The sequence below is a fragment of the Rhinatrema bivittatum genome, chromosome 13 (genome assembly GCF_901001135.1).
Source record: "Rhinatrema bivittatum chromosome 13, aRhiBiv1.1, whole genome shotgun sequence".
NCBI lineage: Eukaryota > Metazoa > Chordata > Amphibia > Gymnophiona > Rhinatrematidae > Rhinatrema > Rhinatrema bivittatum.
Window position 1 is genome coordinate 59,244,477 of NC_042627.1, and position 14,042 is coordinate 59,258,518.

General features: G+C 45.7%; 1 protein-coding gene across 1 annotated transcript in view; it reads right to left on the minus strand.

Moving 5' to 3' along the window:
• The window catches only part of LOC115074739 (probable phospholipid-transporting ATPase IM), a 126,248-nt gene that overhangs the window by 8,724 nt on the left and 103,482 nt on the right, over positions 1-14,042 (minus strand). Inside the window, exon 6 of the mRNA XM_029574501.1 lies at positions 8,674-8,772. Coding sequence (XP_029430361.1) covers positions 8,674-8,772 — 99 coding nt within the window. The remainder of the gene's footprint in view (positions 1-8,673; positions 8,773-14,042) is intronic.

Genomic DNA, 14,042 nt, shown 5'->3' on the forward strand with positions numbered 1-14,042 from the left:
CTTCTATTATCTGAGAGAGTAAATAACTGATTTATATTATTATTTTTATTTATTTAAATTTTTAATATACCGATGCTCAAGACCAAGTCTTATCGTACCGGCTTACAATGGAACTGGGTGAAACCAATTAACAACTATAATAGAAGGTAAAGTTACATTAAACAGGGAGCAAGAACATGGGAGTTGGAAGACAGGAAATATTTTAAATGGATACAACTGGTGAGTATTAAAATAGTCAACAAAAAACAAGCGAGTAGCGAGACATATAAAGGTTGCTGAGATCGGCTGTAGATATATCTACAGCTGTAGATATAACATGGTTAATTATTAACATATTATTTCCTGAGGAAGGAGGAAACATAGGGAGGTAAGCAGGGGGGTGGAGGCAGGGTAGGGACAGGGGTGAGGAGGGAGGGAGGAGAGAGGGAGAGGGTAGGAAGGTGAGAGTCAATGTTGGTTGATAGTCAATGTTGGCTGATGGAGGCTCCTTCAACGGTAAGCTTGTGCGAACAGCCAGGTTTTCAGTTTCTTTCTGAAGGTGAGATGGCATTGTTCCTGGCGTATATCTGGGGGAAGCGAATTCCAATGGAGCGGATATTATTATCCAATATTAGCCTCTTCAAGTCCTTTCATGATTTTGTAGACATTTATCATATCCCCCCTCATGGAGGGATATGATAAAAAATTGACAGAATGCATCAAGCAGCTCACTTTTGTCTATATGTTTAATTATATCTGCAATAAAATCTATAAGACTGGTAAAGTAAAACTTCCATTTGCTAAAATCATGCTGACTCTTCCCCATTAAGCTATGTTTTGTTTTTAAGAATCGCTTCTATCAGTTTGCCTGGCACTTGTTATTATTTATGATAATTGTGGGTGGATCCTTGGGCCGATGGCAGATGACCACGTCCACGGGGGAAGATCCCCGAGAGGGACCACTGGTCAGGCTCCAGAGTTGGGAGACAGACACACACTAGTTCTTTTATTAAACTGTTTTGGAGAACCACCAGAGGTGGCAGTAGTGAGCTGGAAGAGCCCGGCTGGGCTGTAGTCGCTCAGGCACTGGAACAGCGATCCCAGGATGGCTGAGCTGTAGAGAAACTGAGATAGTGAGTAGGCAGAGTTTGCAGAGTTCAGGAACAGAACCTTGATGGTAACACTCACACAATAGTCTCTTGGAACAGCCCAGGAGCTGGAATGAAGTAGGCCCTCGAGGAGCGAGTACCTGGTCCAGGGGAAAGCTCTGAGAGAGAGATGGTAACTCACTGGTGTTGTAGGCAGCGGTGACTTCCTGGCAGAAGTAATATTCGGTAGCAGGTCCGGGAACGTGGGCCCATCGAGGAGCAAGTACCGGTTCCAGACTGCGACCTGAAAAGCAAAGAGAGAGAGCGAGGCCCCCGAGGGCGGGTACCCCTGGTAAAGTCCGAGGAAGCAGAGGTAGCAAGGTAAGCGGAGAGCGAAATCCCATCCGCAGCGATACCTGGAGGCAGCTAGGTAGGAAACCCTTTGCTAACTCGATTAGCTAGCAAAACAAGAGGCCTTAAATATCTGGTGATGATTGACGTCATCTCAGGGGGACGCCCCTGAGGTTCGCGCCGCAGCTGGTACTTTGAGTCGGGGGCCGCGCCGCATGCCCGCGCGCCCTTAGGCCCTCAGGAGAACATGGCGGAAGGCAGCGTCTAGCTGGTCTGGGGATGCCGGAGGAGGTCGGCAAGATGACGCCAAGGCAGCCAAACTTCCATCAACCAAGAGGGAGTCGCCAAAGAGGTAAGGTGGGGCGGAGTGGAGATGTCGGGCAGCGACGGTCGCAACAGCACTGATGTCAAGCTCATTGGTCTCAAGGTTTTCAGATAACCCCTGGAGCCCTTTTTAAAATTCAGCATTACACTGGTTACCTTCCAATCCTCAAGAATGGTGGCTGTTTTAAATATGGATTCTCTTAGTACTCTAGGGTGGATGCCATCTGTCCTGGTGATTTGTTGCTCCTTAGTTTGTCAATTTTTGCTGTCACTTTGATGTATGTTATCCTCCATTATCAGAGAGATTGGTTTTAGTTGCTCACAATCATCACCATCACAAAATGTTTCAGGTGTGGCTATGTTCCCAACATCCTCCTCAGTATTCATTCAGTTTTTCTGCTATATCTTGTCCTTCCTGAACACCCTTAGGTCATCCAGTGGTCCAACTGACTCCCTCACAGGCTTTTTGCTTCTAATGTATTTGAAAAAGATTTTAGTTTTTTATTCTCTGGCAAGCTTCTTCCCAAATTATCTCTTGGTCTGTCTTACTATCCTTTTACATCTAACTAGCCAGTGATTATCCTCTTGCCTACTTGCTTCATTTGGCTCTGCTTTCCTTTTTTTGAACAATGCCCTTTTGGCTTTAACTGCCTCTTTCACCTCACCACTAAACTACGCTAGCAGTCATCTGGTCTTCTCCCTCCTCCAATCTTTTTTAATGCAGGAAATACGTTTTATTCAGGCTTCCAAGACAGTATATTAAAACAATGTCCATGCCTCATGCAAATTTTTAACCTTTAGAGCTGCTCCTTTTAGTTTTTTTCCTAACAAATTTCATCATTCTATCTTTTGTCTCCCTTTTAAGTTAAATGCAGTAGTTTACTTGGTATTCACCCTCCAGTGATTATGTCAAGCTTGATTGCATTATGATCACTATGGCTAGTGGGGCCCCACCACAGTAACCCTTTGCGCCAATTTGTGTGTTCTCCACCAAGGGCTCAATCTAAAGTAGCTGCCCTTCTCGTCCGTTCTAGGACCAGCTGCTCTATGAAGCAGTCATTCATGGCATCTAGAACCTCTGTAGAATGCCCCAATGAGACAATGAGGAGAGGAAGCTGGAGAAAAGAAAATCTGCCTTCAGTAGCACATCTCTGTAGCAAGACCTAACAATTTGAGTATAATTGTTGCATTCAATCACTTAACATGGTCAGCTGTTACTAATTCCAGTTTTGGACAAGAGAGGGTCCTTAGCCTTCTGATTTGTTACCCCTTTTCTCCTTAAAAATGCCTCTGCTTCTTAGACCCCTGGTGTGCAGATTTTTGATGCCTATTCAAGAGGCAGCATTTAAGTCAAATAAAATTACGAGTACCTTAGGCCGAACCTCTTGATCTTTGAGAACGGACCAGGACATAGCCAACTACTTGCTGTGAAGAAGAGAGACGGAAAACTCAGAACTGGTGCTACCGTGCAAGAGAGTGTGCCAGTTTATATAAATCTGCTAGATATCAGCCAGTCTCTGTGGAACAGCAATACAAAATCTTGCATAGCACTTATCTTTCCCTGGCTACATGCTATTTACTTAACAGCAGATGCAGATGTTGGAATAGATGGGGCAAAGGCATGTACTCTTCTATTGCCTTAAGATCCTGGGGTCTGGGAGATAGATTAGAGGGATTATTCAAGATACTACAAGACTACTGGTGGATTCTGACCCCCAGACTCTTTCTTTCAGGCCTTAAGAGTCACGGTTGTAGCTGGAACAAGCTCAGCAGGCTAATACAGAGCTGTATTTTGGCTGGCCAGGAAGTAATCTGATGCCCACCCACCCTACCCACCACCACCCTTCCAGGACTGAATGGCTGCGCCAGATCTGGAGAACTGAACATTCTATCAGCAAACATGAAGGATAAATTGGAGGGAAGTCCAAATTAAAGGCCCGATTTTAAAAAGCACTTAGACGCATAAAATTGGGTTTTATATGTGTAAATGCACTTTACTCGAGTCAATGGCTTTTGAAAATTGCTATGATAATGTTACATTTACTCGCGTAACTCCTAGGAAAATTATCTCCTTACTGTACTTCTCTCAAAAATTTTTCAAACCAAAGTGGGAGATTCCAAATTATTTTTGCTTTAGGACTGCAGGGTTTCCTGTTTTATGTAGGTTGTTTTTAGCATTGTAAGTGAACTAGTTTTGATTTTATGTTTGTTTTATTGTTATGTAGGTTTATTTTTAGTGTGAGAAGTCAATTGGTGTCAATTTAATGTTTATTTTCTTGCTCGATTTGGATATGGGCTTGTCACCTGCCCAGAATCGTAGATGGTGAGGCTTAAAAATATTTTAATTAAATAAGTAAGTTTGGGTGATGTTTTCAACCTGAGGTGGGGGGCAATCAGAGGGGTCTGGGCGATTTCAGGGGAGAAGATGGGACATTATTCTGTTTTATATGAGTTTTTATCATTCTATTTACTTACAGGGTCATCCTTTATTGTGCGATGGGCCGTTATCACGCGATACCGGCCACATCGTGGCAGTAAAATGTTAATTAGGGGAAGGGGAGGGGTTTGGGCAGTGTTAGGACCCGGTAGCGCTGCGGGGGTGATAATGTTTTACACATTATCACCGGCAGCACCGTGGGAAATAACACCACCTTTTCCCGTGGCGCTATGGGGGCAATAGAGTGCGGCGCAGCCGTACCACCACGATGCGGCCGGCTGCACACTATCATTCCCCTCACCCCTTTTATGGCCGCAGCTCATCATTCTGCTGTATTTATAGTAGAATGATGAATCTAGGCCTATGTAAGAAGGCCAATTTGTTATGAAGCAAAATATCGATAAAATTCAAGTGTGTAAAAAACAAAAATACACACACCTCTATTTCTTTAGTTTTTTTTTAATGCAGCCTATTTTTCCAAGCTGGATCACTTAAAAACATCGCCCTGGTTATCGCTACCGATGCTAGATATTCTCTCTAAGAAATCAAAGCTCCACGCACAAAAAGGTGGAATATCAAAAGCCTATAAATAAATCAATAAGCTTTTTAACCCATTTAGAGAATGTGATAACAAGCAGCAATCAAAGCAAGAGTTTTGCTAAAACAATTATAAATACTAAAACACAAGGCCAGGACCAGGATGCCTAAGCCTTATATCTTCTGCTCACCAAGGCTGGAATGAGCACGTTTAGATAGATCAATTTTTAATCTAAAACATCATCAAAAGTCACTGGGGAGGAGGCTGGCAGTGCAGAACCCATGCAGTTATAAACCATCATCATTTATGACCAGCTTAGAGGAGGTTTGTATGTGAACATTATATTTTATACCTACGTTTAGAACTGGATGTCTAATAATTGACATCTGCTTTTCTTACTGGCAGCTGTGAATCGCTTCATGCTGATTTGAAGGAGGCGATTTATAAACTTAATGAAATCAAATCAAATGATCCCAAAACTCTAAACTAGCAATAACCTGCAATTCCAGTTCCCTGCAGATATATGCACACAATATATTTCATCTCTAGGATCCACAGATATCCCTCAGCTATAGAAACATATTGTTAATAGTATACTGTACAACAATCTCTCTTTGTCACTGTATTTTAGCCTTTGCACCCTCACTTTTCCCCATTATTCTTCTATGAAGTTTAAATCATTATAGAACAAAGCCTTTCCCGATCTATAACACTCGTCAGTTTGAGCGAGAACTTTGCTGTAAACTACATGGCTCTAACACACCAGGTCAGCACCAAGTCTAGTTTTCTTTGAAATCTTGCTGGCTGAGGTATTTTGTTTCTTTTTTCCTTCAGCACTAGGTTAAGTTATAGCAAATAAGAAAAATGTTTCCTTTTTCAATCAGAACCTCAAGAAAGGTGTGTTCCTTCTGCACAAAAGCCTTTCCAAAACCACCATTACACGCCCAATTGAAACAACCCAACGCCGAAAAGCAAATTAGTTCAAAACTCTAGGCTCCTTCTTTCAAGAGCATTTTCAACCTAGAGATCCATAATGTCAATGAACTGCAAATCTAATTATTCATAATTACTGCCCATGGAAATACTTGCAGCTGAAAGTGCTATTTATTGCCTGATGACATAAAACAACACAGTACGAGAGAGCTCGCTAACGTACGGATCTGAGAATAACCACATAAGGAATGTGTAACTGCTCCCATGCTTCGGTCTGAGATGAAGCCAAATGTGTCAATGCTCAGCACAGAACAGGATGGGAAGGGGGTCTATTTACTGAGGTGTGGCGCTCGGTAACATTGTTAGGAGCAGGCCCTGTTAGAAATAAGGGGGGCCGTCCTTAGGGGGAAATAAGGGGAGCCACAGTAAATAGCACACGCAACACCTTAGTAAACAAGCTCTAAAGCTCTTCCCGAAGATAAAAATTTTCACAGCTCTGTGGCAATTCTGCATTTTGTTGGACTCAATGTTCCCATACACTGGTATAAGGCTAACTAGGCCTCACTATTCGTAAGGTGAGGGAGATTCCCTGGGTGGGTATTCACTACTTTGAGTGATGGTTATGGTCCATCCCATACAGGGGGGAGGCCTGTGTCCAGATTCCATAAAGGTGGCTCCACGAGCCCCTGGAAGGAGACAATGTCAAAGGGCGCTAGGAAGAGGCAGCCAGGGCGCTGGCTCTCCAGGCTCCCGGAGGAGGAATTCACCCTCTGTCTTCCTTTGCAGTGGGTCCCCGGAGGGCTCCAGATTGCAGTCAGGGATCCAGGAAGGTTTCTCTCTTTTTTTCCTACTTTCTCTTTATCGAAATTTTAAAAAGATTCAAATTACAATATTTGAAAAGAAAATCAGAGCACATAAAACAAAAAAGAAAAAAAAAGTAAACCCTGACCATTATAATGCATACTTCTGGTTAAGTCCCTTATCAAATGAAGCGATGGAAATGAAGGAAAATATAATTAGAACAATGACAAAACAGAACTAAGATCCTTTGCTTTCTATGGTTGTTACATTTTTCTGGGGAATTTCAATGTTATAACAAAATACATCCGTGGAAAAATGACTGTTAGAACAAACAGGCCAAAAACCCATGGAAGAGTCATTTTTGCACGGATTAATTTTTGTTATAACATTGAAGTTCTCAGGATAAATAAAAGAAATGCCCCTGAAACCAAAACTTCAGGACGCATAATTAAGAAATTCTCTCTTGCATGCCTGAGTAGCCCTGGCTAAATCTGGATGGATCTGTCCAGGAATTGTCCTATTTCAGTCCCTGGCCTAGGAGAGCTGCCTGGGAATCTGTTCTACCAGCCAGATAGTTGTATTAGAGGACTTCACAGCTTCCAGAAGGTGGTTTGAGGGAGTACAAAATCCATTTGAAGCCAGAGGAGGTCTCAAGTTGGCATGAGAATTTGTATTTTTGTGCCGAAAGACGGCTGAAACTTTAAAAGCCGTCTTTTTTCCCCTATTTATAATTTGTAAAAGTAGCTTTGGTTTTGAAACCACCACCCAGCTGCGGCCTTCCTTTCTTAAGGCAGCCTGTGCGTGATCCTCTCGGGTCTCGCAGTATCATACTGCCCCCCAATGGAGAATCTCGATTCCAGAGCTGTGCGCCGCTGTTTCAGGGAGGACTCTGAAGAAAGGCGGTTACGTTGGAAACCGAAATCTCCCCCCCCCCCACCCCCTGCTTGGAAGCATGGGATGAGGGGACTGAAAAAGTGAGCACTCGCCTCCAGAGAGGAAAACAAAGCCAGACCTTCCCCAAAAGGTAGGAAGCACAGCTCTCGAGGTTATCACCCGTCAAATATCAGATATGGTTTTGACTGACTGAGGGCTTAGAATCACAAAGAAAGAAAAACAAACTGCATGGCATAGCGCTTGAAATGATGCAGTAGGAGGCCACAATGGATATTTTGGACAATTTTCAGAAGGATTTCTGTGGATAAGCAGACGTTTACCGGTGGAAGAATACCTTCTGAATACTGAGTGTGGGGGAAAAGGGGGCAGCACCAAGGGTAGGGAAAGCCCGTTAAAGTACATGTGGGAATTTCATTTTGAGACCCCGGCACCTGCTCCTGCCTACTCTGCCCCTGCAAAGCACACGGGTAAAGCATCATTTGTAAAGGTGTGACAGCAGCACGTCCTTGTGCACACATCTTCTACAAAGGCACATGTGCAAGAACGTGAGCGAAAAGCTAGCCCCTCATTCTACTGACTAGCGGGCAGAACATTACTCGGTGTGCCTCTCCGTTTATTTCAAAAGGTTATGTCCAGGAGGCGCATTAACAGCCCCCTAAGGGTTGGGGAGGGAGAGGGTCAGTGTCTCAGCTATCAATCGTCATCAGCGTCTCACAGCCATCCTCAAGTTCCTGGGGAGTAGTGGTCTGTGGCCCCGACCAAGGAAAGTCTCCGCAAATGGCTGGGCTAGGCGAGGGAGAAGGGAGAATTCTGGGTCATTGCTGATGAAGGTCCAGGGTTCCTCAACCCCAGCAGAGGCTGGCTCCAACCGAACTGGAAACCCAAAAGAGCAGGACGACACAGCTGAGGCGACCGCAGAGAAAGCAAACCTGTGCAACAGCTGCTCATTTACAACAGCCATGAATGAGCAAAAGGAATAAAAATCAGTTTAAATCTTTTTTTCATGGGTTTATTTTTCCTAAATATAAGGGAGCTAACTTGGAGCAAAGGTACTACAAAGAAATTGCAAATAAGCTTTTATCCCAGTCTGTTTCCATAAGAAAAGCCTTTCTGAGAATGGGTGCTGTGATGGCAGGGCCTCGATGGGTGTCCTGTGCATTCCCACCGAGTCAGGCAAGTACCGCTTGGATTTGGACGAACACATGCCAATTATTCAGACTGAGAGCGCCGGAGAGATTAAGGATGAAGTAGTTTACTGTCCGCCAAACAAGACGAGCAACGCTACCGTCAACAGGTTGGCAACAACAAAACCCACTTGAAATACTTACGTAGTCATCAGTGGCGTCTTTGACGGCCGTGATGGTTAATACGAGCACCAAAGGCACAATGGTAGTAAACCAGGATAAGGAAGATATTTCAGGGATCAACTACAAAAATAAGTGAGAAAAAATGTCTTGAAATAAATTAAAGTAACACCATTTACTAACATGTAGATGCTGGGCAAAGGTCTTCTTCATTTTCTCTCAATGGCAAAACACGTAATACATCTAGCCCTTAATGCTCAGGAAAAATATCTTAAATAAGGAATTTTCAAGTGAAGACTAAGAAACTTCATCTTATATATTTTCATCTAAAAAAAACCCCAATAATCTTTTAGAAGTCAATATTCAAAAGACATTTAGTCGGATAACTTGCAAGTTAACATGCTAAACGTCCACTTTTGAATTTCTCTGGTGCTTATCCGGCTACATTTTATCTGAACAAATCATTATCTGGATAAAATTTAGCTAGAAAAGTGGGAGGTGTTTGGGGAGCGTTCCAGAGGGGAGTTCGGTTAGTTGAACAACTTATTCGGCTAACTCAACTCTGCCTCGGAATGCCCCTAAAACTTATTCAGCCAACGCCAATATTTTATAATTTAGTCGGCTAACTCAAGACATAGCTGAGAGCAGGATTAAAGTTATTCGGGAACATGTTTTCGGATAACTTTAACTTAACTGGCTAAATACTGAACAGGTCCAAAAAATAATTTAATAAAAAAATGACCTGGTGACCCAGTGCTCCACCCAAATGTGCTAAAGGCAGAGCCTGCCAGCCTGATTCCCTCTTCCCACCACAAGACTCCCCAAAGATTAAAAAAAAAAAAAAAGACTTCTAGAAAGTGGCAGATCACCACCCCTCCCCGACTTACCTCTGGCCCATTCTTCATCCCCCCAGCCCAGCTCCTTCAGAAACCCCTCTGTGGTTCTGGGACAGCAGTACGCTCCTATCAAGATCCCAACGGCTTTGATAGTATATGAGTGCGCCATGATCCTTGCACTGCAGGGGGGTTTCGAGGGTGCCAGGGCAGGAGGGGAAGAGGAGTGAGCCAGTGGCGTCTCTTTGGCTAAACCGGAGAAAGGGAGGAGGTTCGGAAATCCACGTTTTACTCAAATGCATTTTTTTAAAATCTTTTGCAGGGGGGGCTTGGGTGGGGGAAGGAGGGATCAGGCTGGCAGGCCCTACATTTAGCCCACTCGGCTGCTAGGCCACCTTGATTGTAAATGTTATTTTGTTTTGGCCTGCTTGGCACTTAACCAGCTATAAACTTTTAAATAAAGCCGGCTAACTTTTAAGTTATCAGGGAACACATACCTAGACAACTCTGAAGCCCAACTGGCAATATTGAAGCACATTTATCCCACCAAATATCCCTAATAACTTAACTAGGTAGAGTTAGCTGGATAATTATATTATACAGTTTTTTAAATATTGGCCTTTTAGTTTTTAGTGGAATTACAGACAGTTCCAAACCATTCCCAAGAGAAGAATGCTGCTTTTCCATTCATACTGAGATCTTATAGGTATTTATTTAACACCATTTATAATTCACTTTTCAAATTATATCAGTGTCAGCGTATACTACACAGCAGAGGGTAAGATGCAGGAAAGAGAGGAGCTAGTGCAAGCCAATGGTGAGAGTAACATAGTAATGACGACAGATAAAGACCAAATTGTCCGTCCAGTCTGCCCAGCAATTTGCTTATGGCAGTAACTGCCGCTCCATGCAGGTCACCCCCATGTGCTCTGTTAAGGGTAGTAACTGTCGCTCCATGCAGGTCACCCCCATGTGCTCTGTTAACGGTATTAACTGCCGCTCCGTGCAGGTCACCCCCATGTGCTCTGTTAAGGGCAGTAACTGCCGCTCCATGCAGGTCACCCCCATGTGCTCTGTTAAGGGTATTAACTGCCGCTCCGTGCAGGTCACCCCCATGTGCTCTGTTAAGGGTATTAACTGCCGCTCCGTGCAGGTCACCCCCATGTGCTCTGTTAAGGGTATTAACTGCCGCTCCGTGCAGGTCACCCCCATGTGCTCTGTTAAGGGTATTAACTGTCGCTCCGTGCAGGTCACCCCATGTGCTCTGTTAAGGGTATTAACTGTCGCTCCATGCAGGTCACCCCCATGTGCTCTGTTAAGGGTATTAACTGCCACTCCATGCAGGTCACCCCCATGTGCTCTGTTAAGGGTATTAACTGCCACTCCATGCAGGTCACCCCCATGTGCTCTGTTAAGGGTATTAACTGCCACTCCATGCAGGTCACCCCCATGTGCTCTGTTAAGGGTATTAACTGCCGCTCCATGCAGGTCACCCCCATGTGCTCTGTTAAGGGTATTAACTGCCGCTCCATGCAGGTCACCCCCATGTGCTCTGTTAAGGGTAGTAACTGCCGCTCCATGCAGGTCACCCCCATGTGCTCTGTTAAGGGTATTAACTGCCGCTCCATGCAGGTCACCCCCATGTGCTCTGTTAAGGGTATTAACTGCCACTCCATGCAGGTCACCCCCATGTGCTCTGTTAAGGGTATTAACTGCCACTCCATGCAGGTCACCCCCATGTGCTCTGTTAAGGGTAGTAACTGCCGCTCCATGCAGGTCACCCCCATGTGCTCTGTTAAGGGTATTAACTGTCGCTCCATGCAGGTCACCCCCATGTGCTCTGTTAAGGGTATTAACTGCCACTCCATGAGGTCACCCCCATGTGCTCTGTTAAGGGTATTAACTGCCGCTCCATGCAGGTCACCCCCATGTGCTCTGTTAAGGGTAGTAACTGCCGCTCCATGCAGATCACCCCCATGTGCTCTGTTAAGGGTATTAACTGCCGCTCCATGAGGTCACCCCCATGTGCTCTGTTAAGGGTAGTAACTGCCGCTCCGTGCAGGTCACCCCCATGTGCTCTGTTAAGGGTAGTAACTGCCGCTCCATGAGGTCACCCCCATGTGCTCTGTTAAGGGTATTAACTGCCACTCCATGAGGTCACCCCATGTGCTCTGTTAAGGGTAGTAACTGCCACTCCATGCAGGTCACCCCCATGTGCTCTGTTAAGGGTATTAACTGCCACTCCATGAGGTCACCCCCATGTGCTCTGTTAAGGGTATTAACTGCCGCTCCATGCAGGTCACCCCCATGTGCTCTGTTAAGGGTATTAACTGTCGCTCCATGCAGGTCACCCCATGTGCTCTGTTAAGGGTATTAACTGCCGCTCCATGCAGGTCACCCCCATGTGCTCTGTTAAGGGTATTAACTGTCGCTCCATGCAGGTCACCCCCATGTGCTCTGTTAAGGGTATTAACTGCCGCTCCATGCAGGTCACCCCCATGTGCTCTGTTAAGGGTATTAACTGCCACTCCATGCAGGTCACCCCCATGTGCTCTGTTAAGGGTATTAACTGCCACTCCATGCAGGTCACCCCCATGTGCTCTGTTAAGAGTAGTAACTGCCGCTCCATGCAGGTCACCCCCATGTGCTCTGTTAAGGGTATTAACTGTCGCTCCATGCAGGTCACCCCCATGTGCTCTGTTAAGGGTATTAACTGTCGCTCCATGCAGGTCACCCCATGTGCTCTGTTAAGGGTATTAACTGCCGCTCCATGCAGGTCACCCCCATGTGCTCTGTTAAGGGTATTAACTGCCGCTCCATGCAGGTCACCCCCATGTGCTCTGTTAAGGGTATTAACTGCCACTCCATGCAGGTCACCCCCATGTGCTCTGTTAAGGGTATTAACTGCCACTCCATGAGGTCACCCCCATGTGCTCTGTTAAGGGTATTAACTGCCACTCCATGCAGGTCACCCCCATGTGCTCTGTTAAGGGTATTAACTGCCACTCCATGCAGGTCACCCCCATGTGCTCTGTTAAGGGTATTAACTGTCGCTCCATGCAGGTCACCCCCATGTGCTCTGCTAAGGGTATTAACTGCCACTCCATGAGGTCACCCCCATGTGCTCTGTTAAGGGTATTAACTGCCGCTCCATGCAGGTCACCCCATGTGCTCTGTTAAGGGTAGTAACTGCCGCTCCGTGCAGATCACCCCCATGTGCTCTGTTAAGGGTATTAACTGCCACTCCATGAGGTCACCCCCATGTGCTCTGTTAAGGGTAGTAACTGCCGCTCCGTGCAGGTCACCCCCATGTGCTCTGTTAAGGGTAGTAACTGCCGCTCCGTGCAGGTCACCCCCATGTGCTCTGTTAAGGGTATTAACTGCCACTCCATGAGGTCACCCCCATGTGCTCTGTTAAGGGTAGTAACTGCCGCTCCGTGCAGGTCACCCCCATGTGCTCTGTTAAGGGTAGTAACTGCCGCTCCGTGCAGGTCACCCCCATGTGCTCTGTTAAGGGTAGTAACTGCCGCTCCATGAGGTCACCCCCATGTGCTCTGTTAAGGGTAGTAACTGCCACTCCATGAGGTCACCCCCATGTGCTCTGTTAAGGGTAGTAACTGCCGCTCCATGCAGGTCACCCCCATGTGCTCTGTTAAGGGTATTAACTGCCACTCCATGAGGTCACCCCCATGTGCTCTGTTAAGGGTATTAACTGCCACTCCATGAGGTCACCCCCATGTGCTCTGTTAAGGGTATTAACTGCCACTCCATGAGGTCACCCCCATGTGCTCTGTTAAGGGTATTAACTGCCACTCCATGCAGGTCACCCCCATGTGCTCTGTTAAGAGTATTAACTGCCGCTCCATGCAGGTCACCCCCATGTGCTCTGTTAAGGGTAGTAACTGCCGCTCCATGCAGGTCACCCCCATGTGCTCTGTTAAGGGTATTAACTGCCACTCCATGAGGTCACCCCCATGTGCTCTGTTAAGGGTAGTAACTGCCACTCCATGAGGTCACCCCCATGTGCTCTGTTAAGGGTATTAACTGCCACTCCATGCAGGTCACCCCCATGTGCTCTGTTAAGGGGAGTAAAAAGGGATGAAAGGAAAAGGAGAGAAGATAGTGAATCAGGTTCCCTCACACTCTTCTGCCAACTAGAAAAAGACAGGAGGACTGACAGGATAAGACTGAGCTTTTCACATCCTCAGGAGAAAGCAAATGAGATGGGCAAAGATACACAGGAAGGTCTAACATTACTTTGGTAGCATTTTGATTGCTGGAAATGTCAAAAGGTAGATCTGTCAGCAAGTTCTCTTATCAGTGTACAACAGATGGAAAACTGTGACAACTTATCTTGTGCGCCTCTGCAGGCAGGTTATTCCTAGGGAAGAACTGCAGAAAATATGGCCGTTGTGTTTTATACGCCAATGTAATAAAGATGGAGCTGCCTCTGCTCATCTACAGCTCTCAGACTCTAAAAGGTACCATTTACAGAAGCGCTGTATTGGTTTGACAGTCAGAAGGCCACTAGTTGACCCATTCTCCTATTTCTTTTTCACT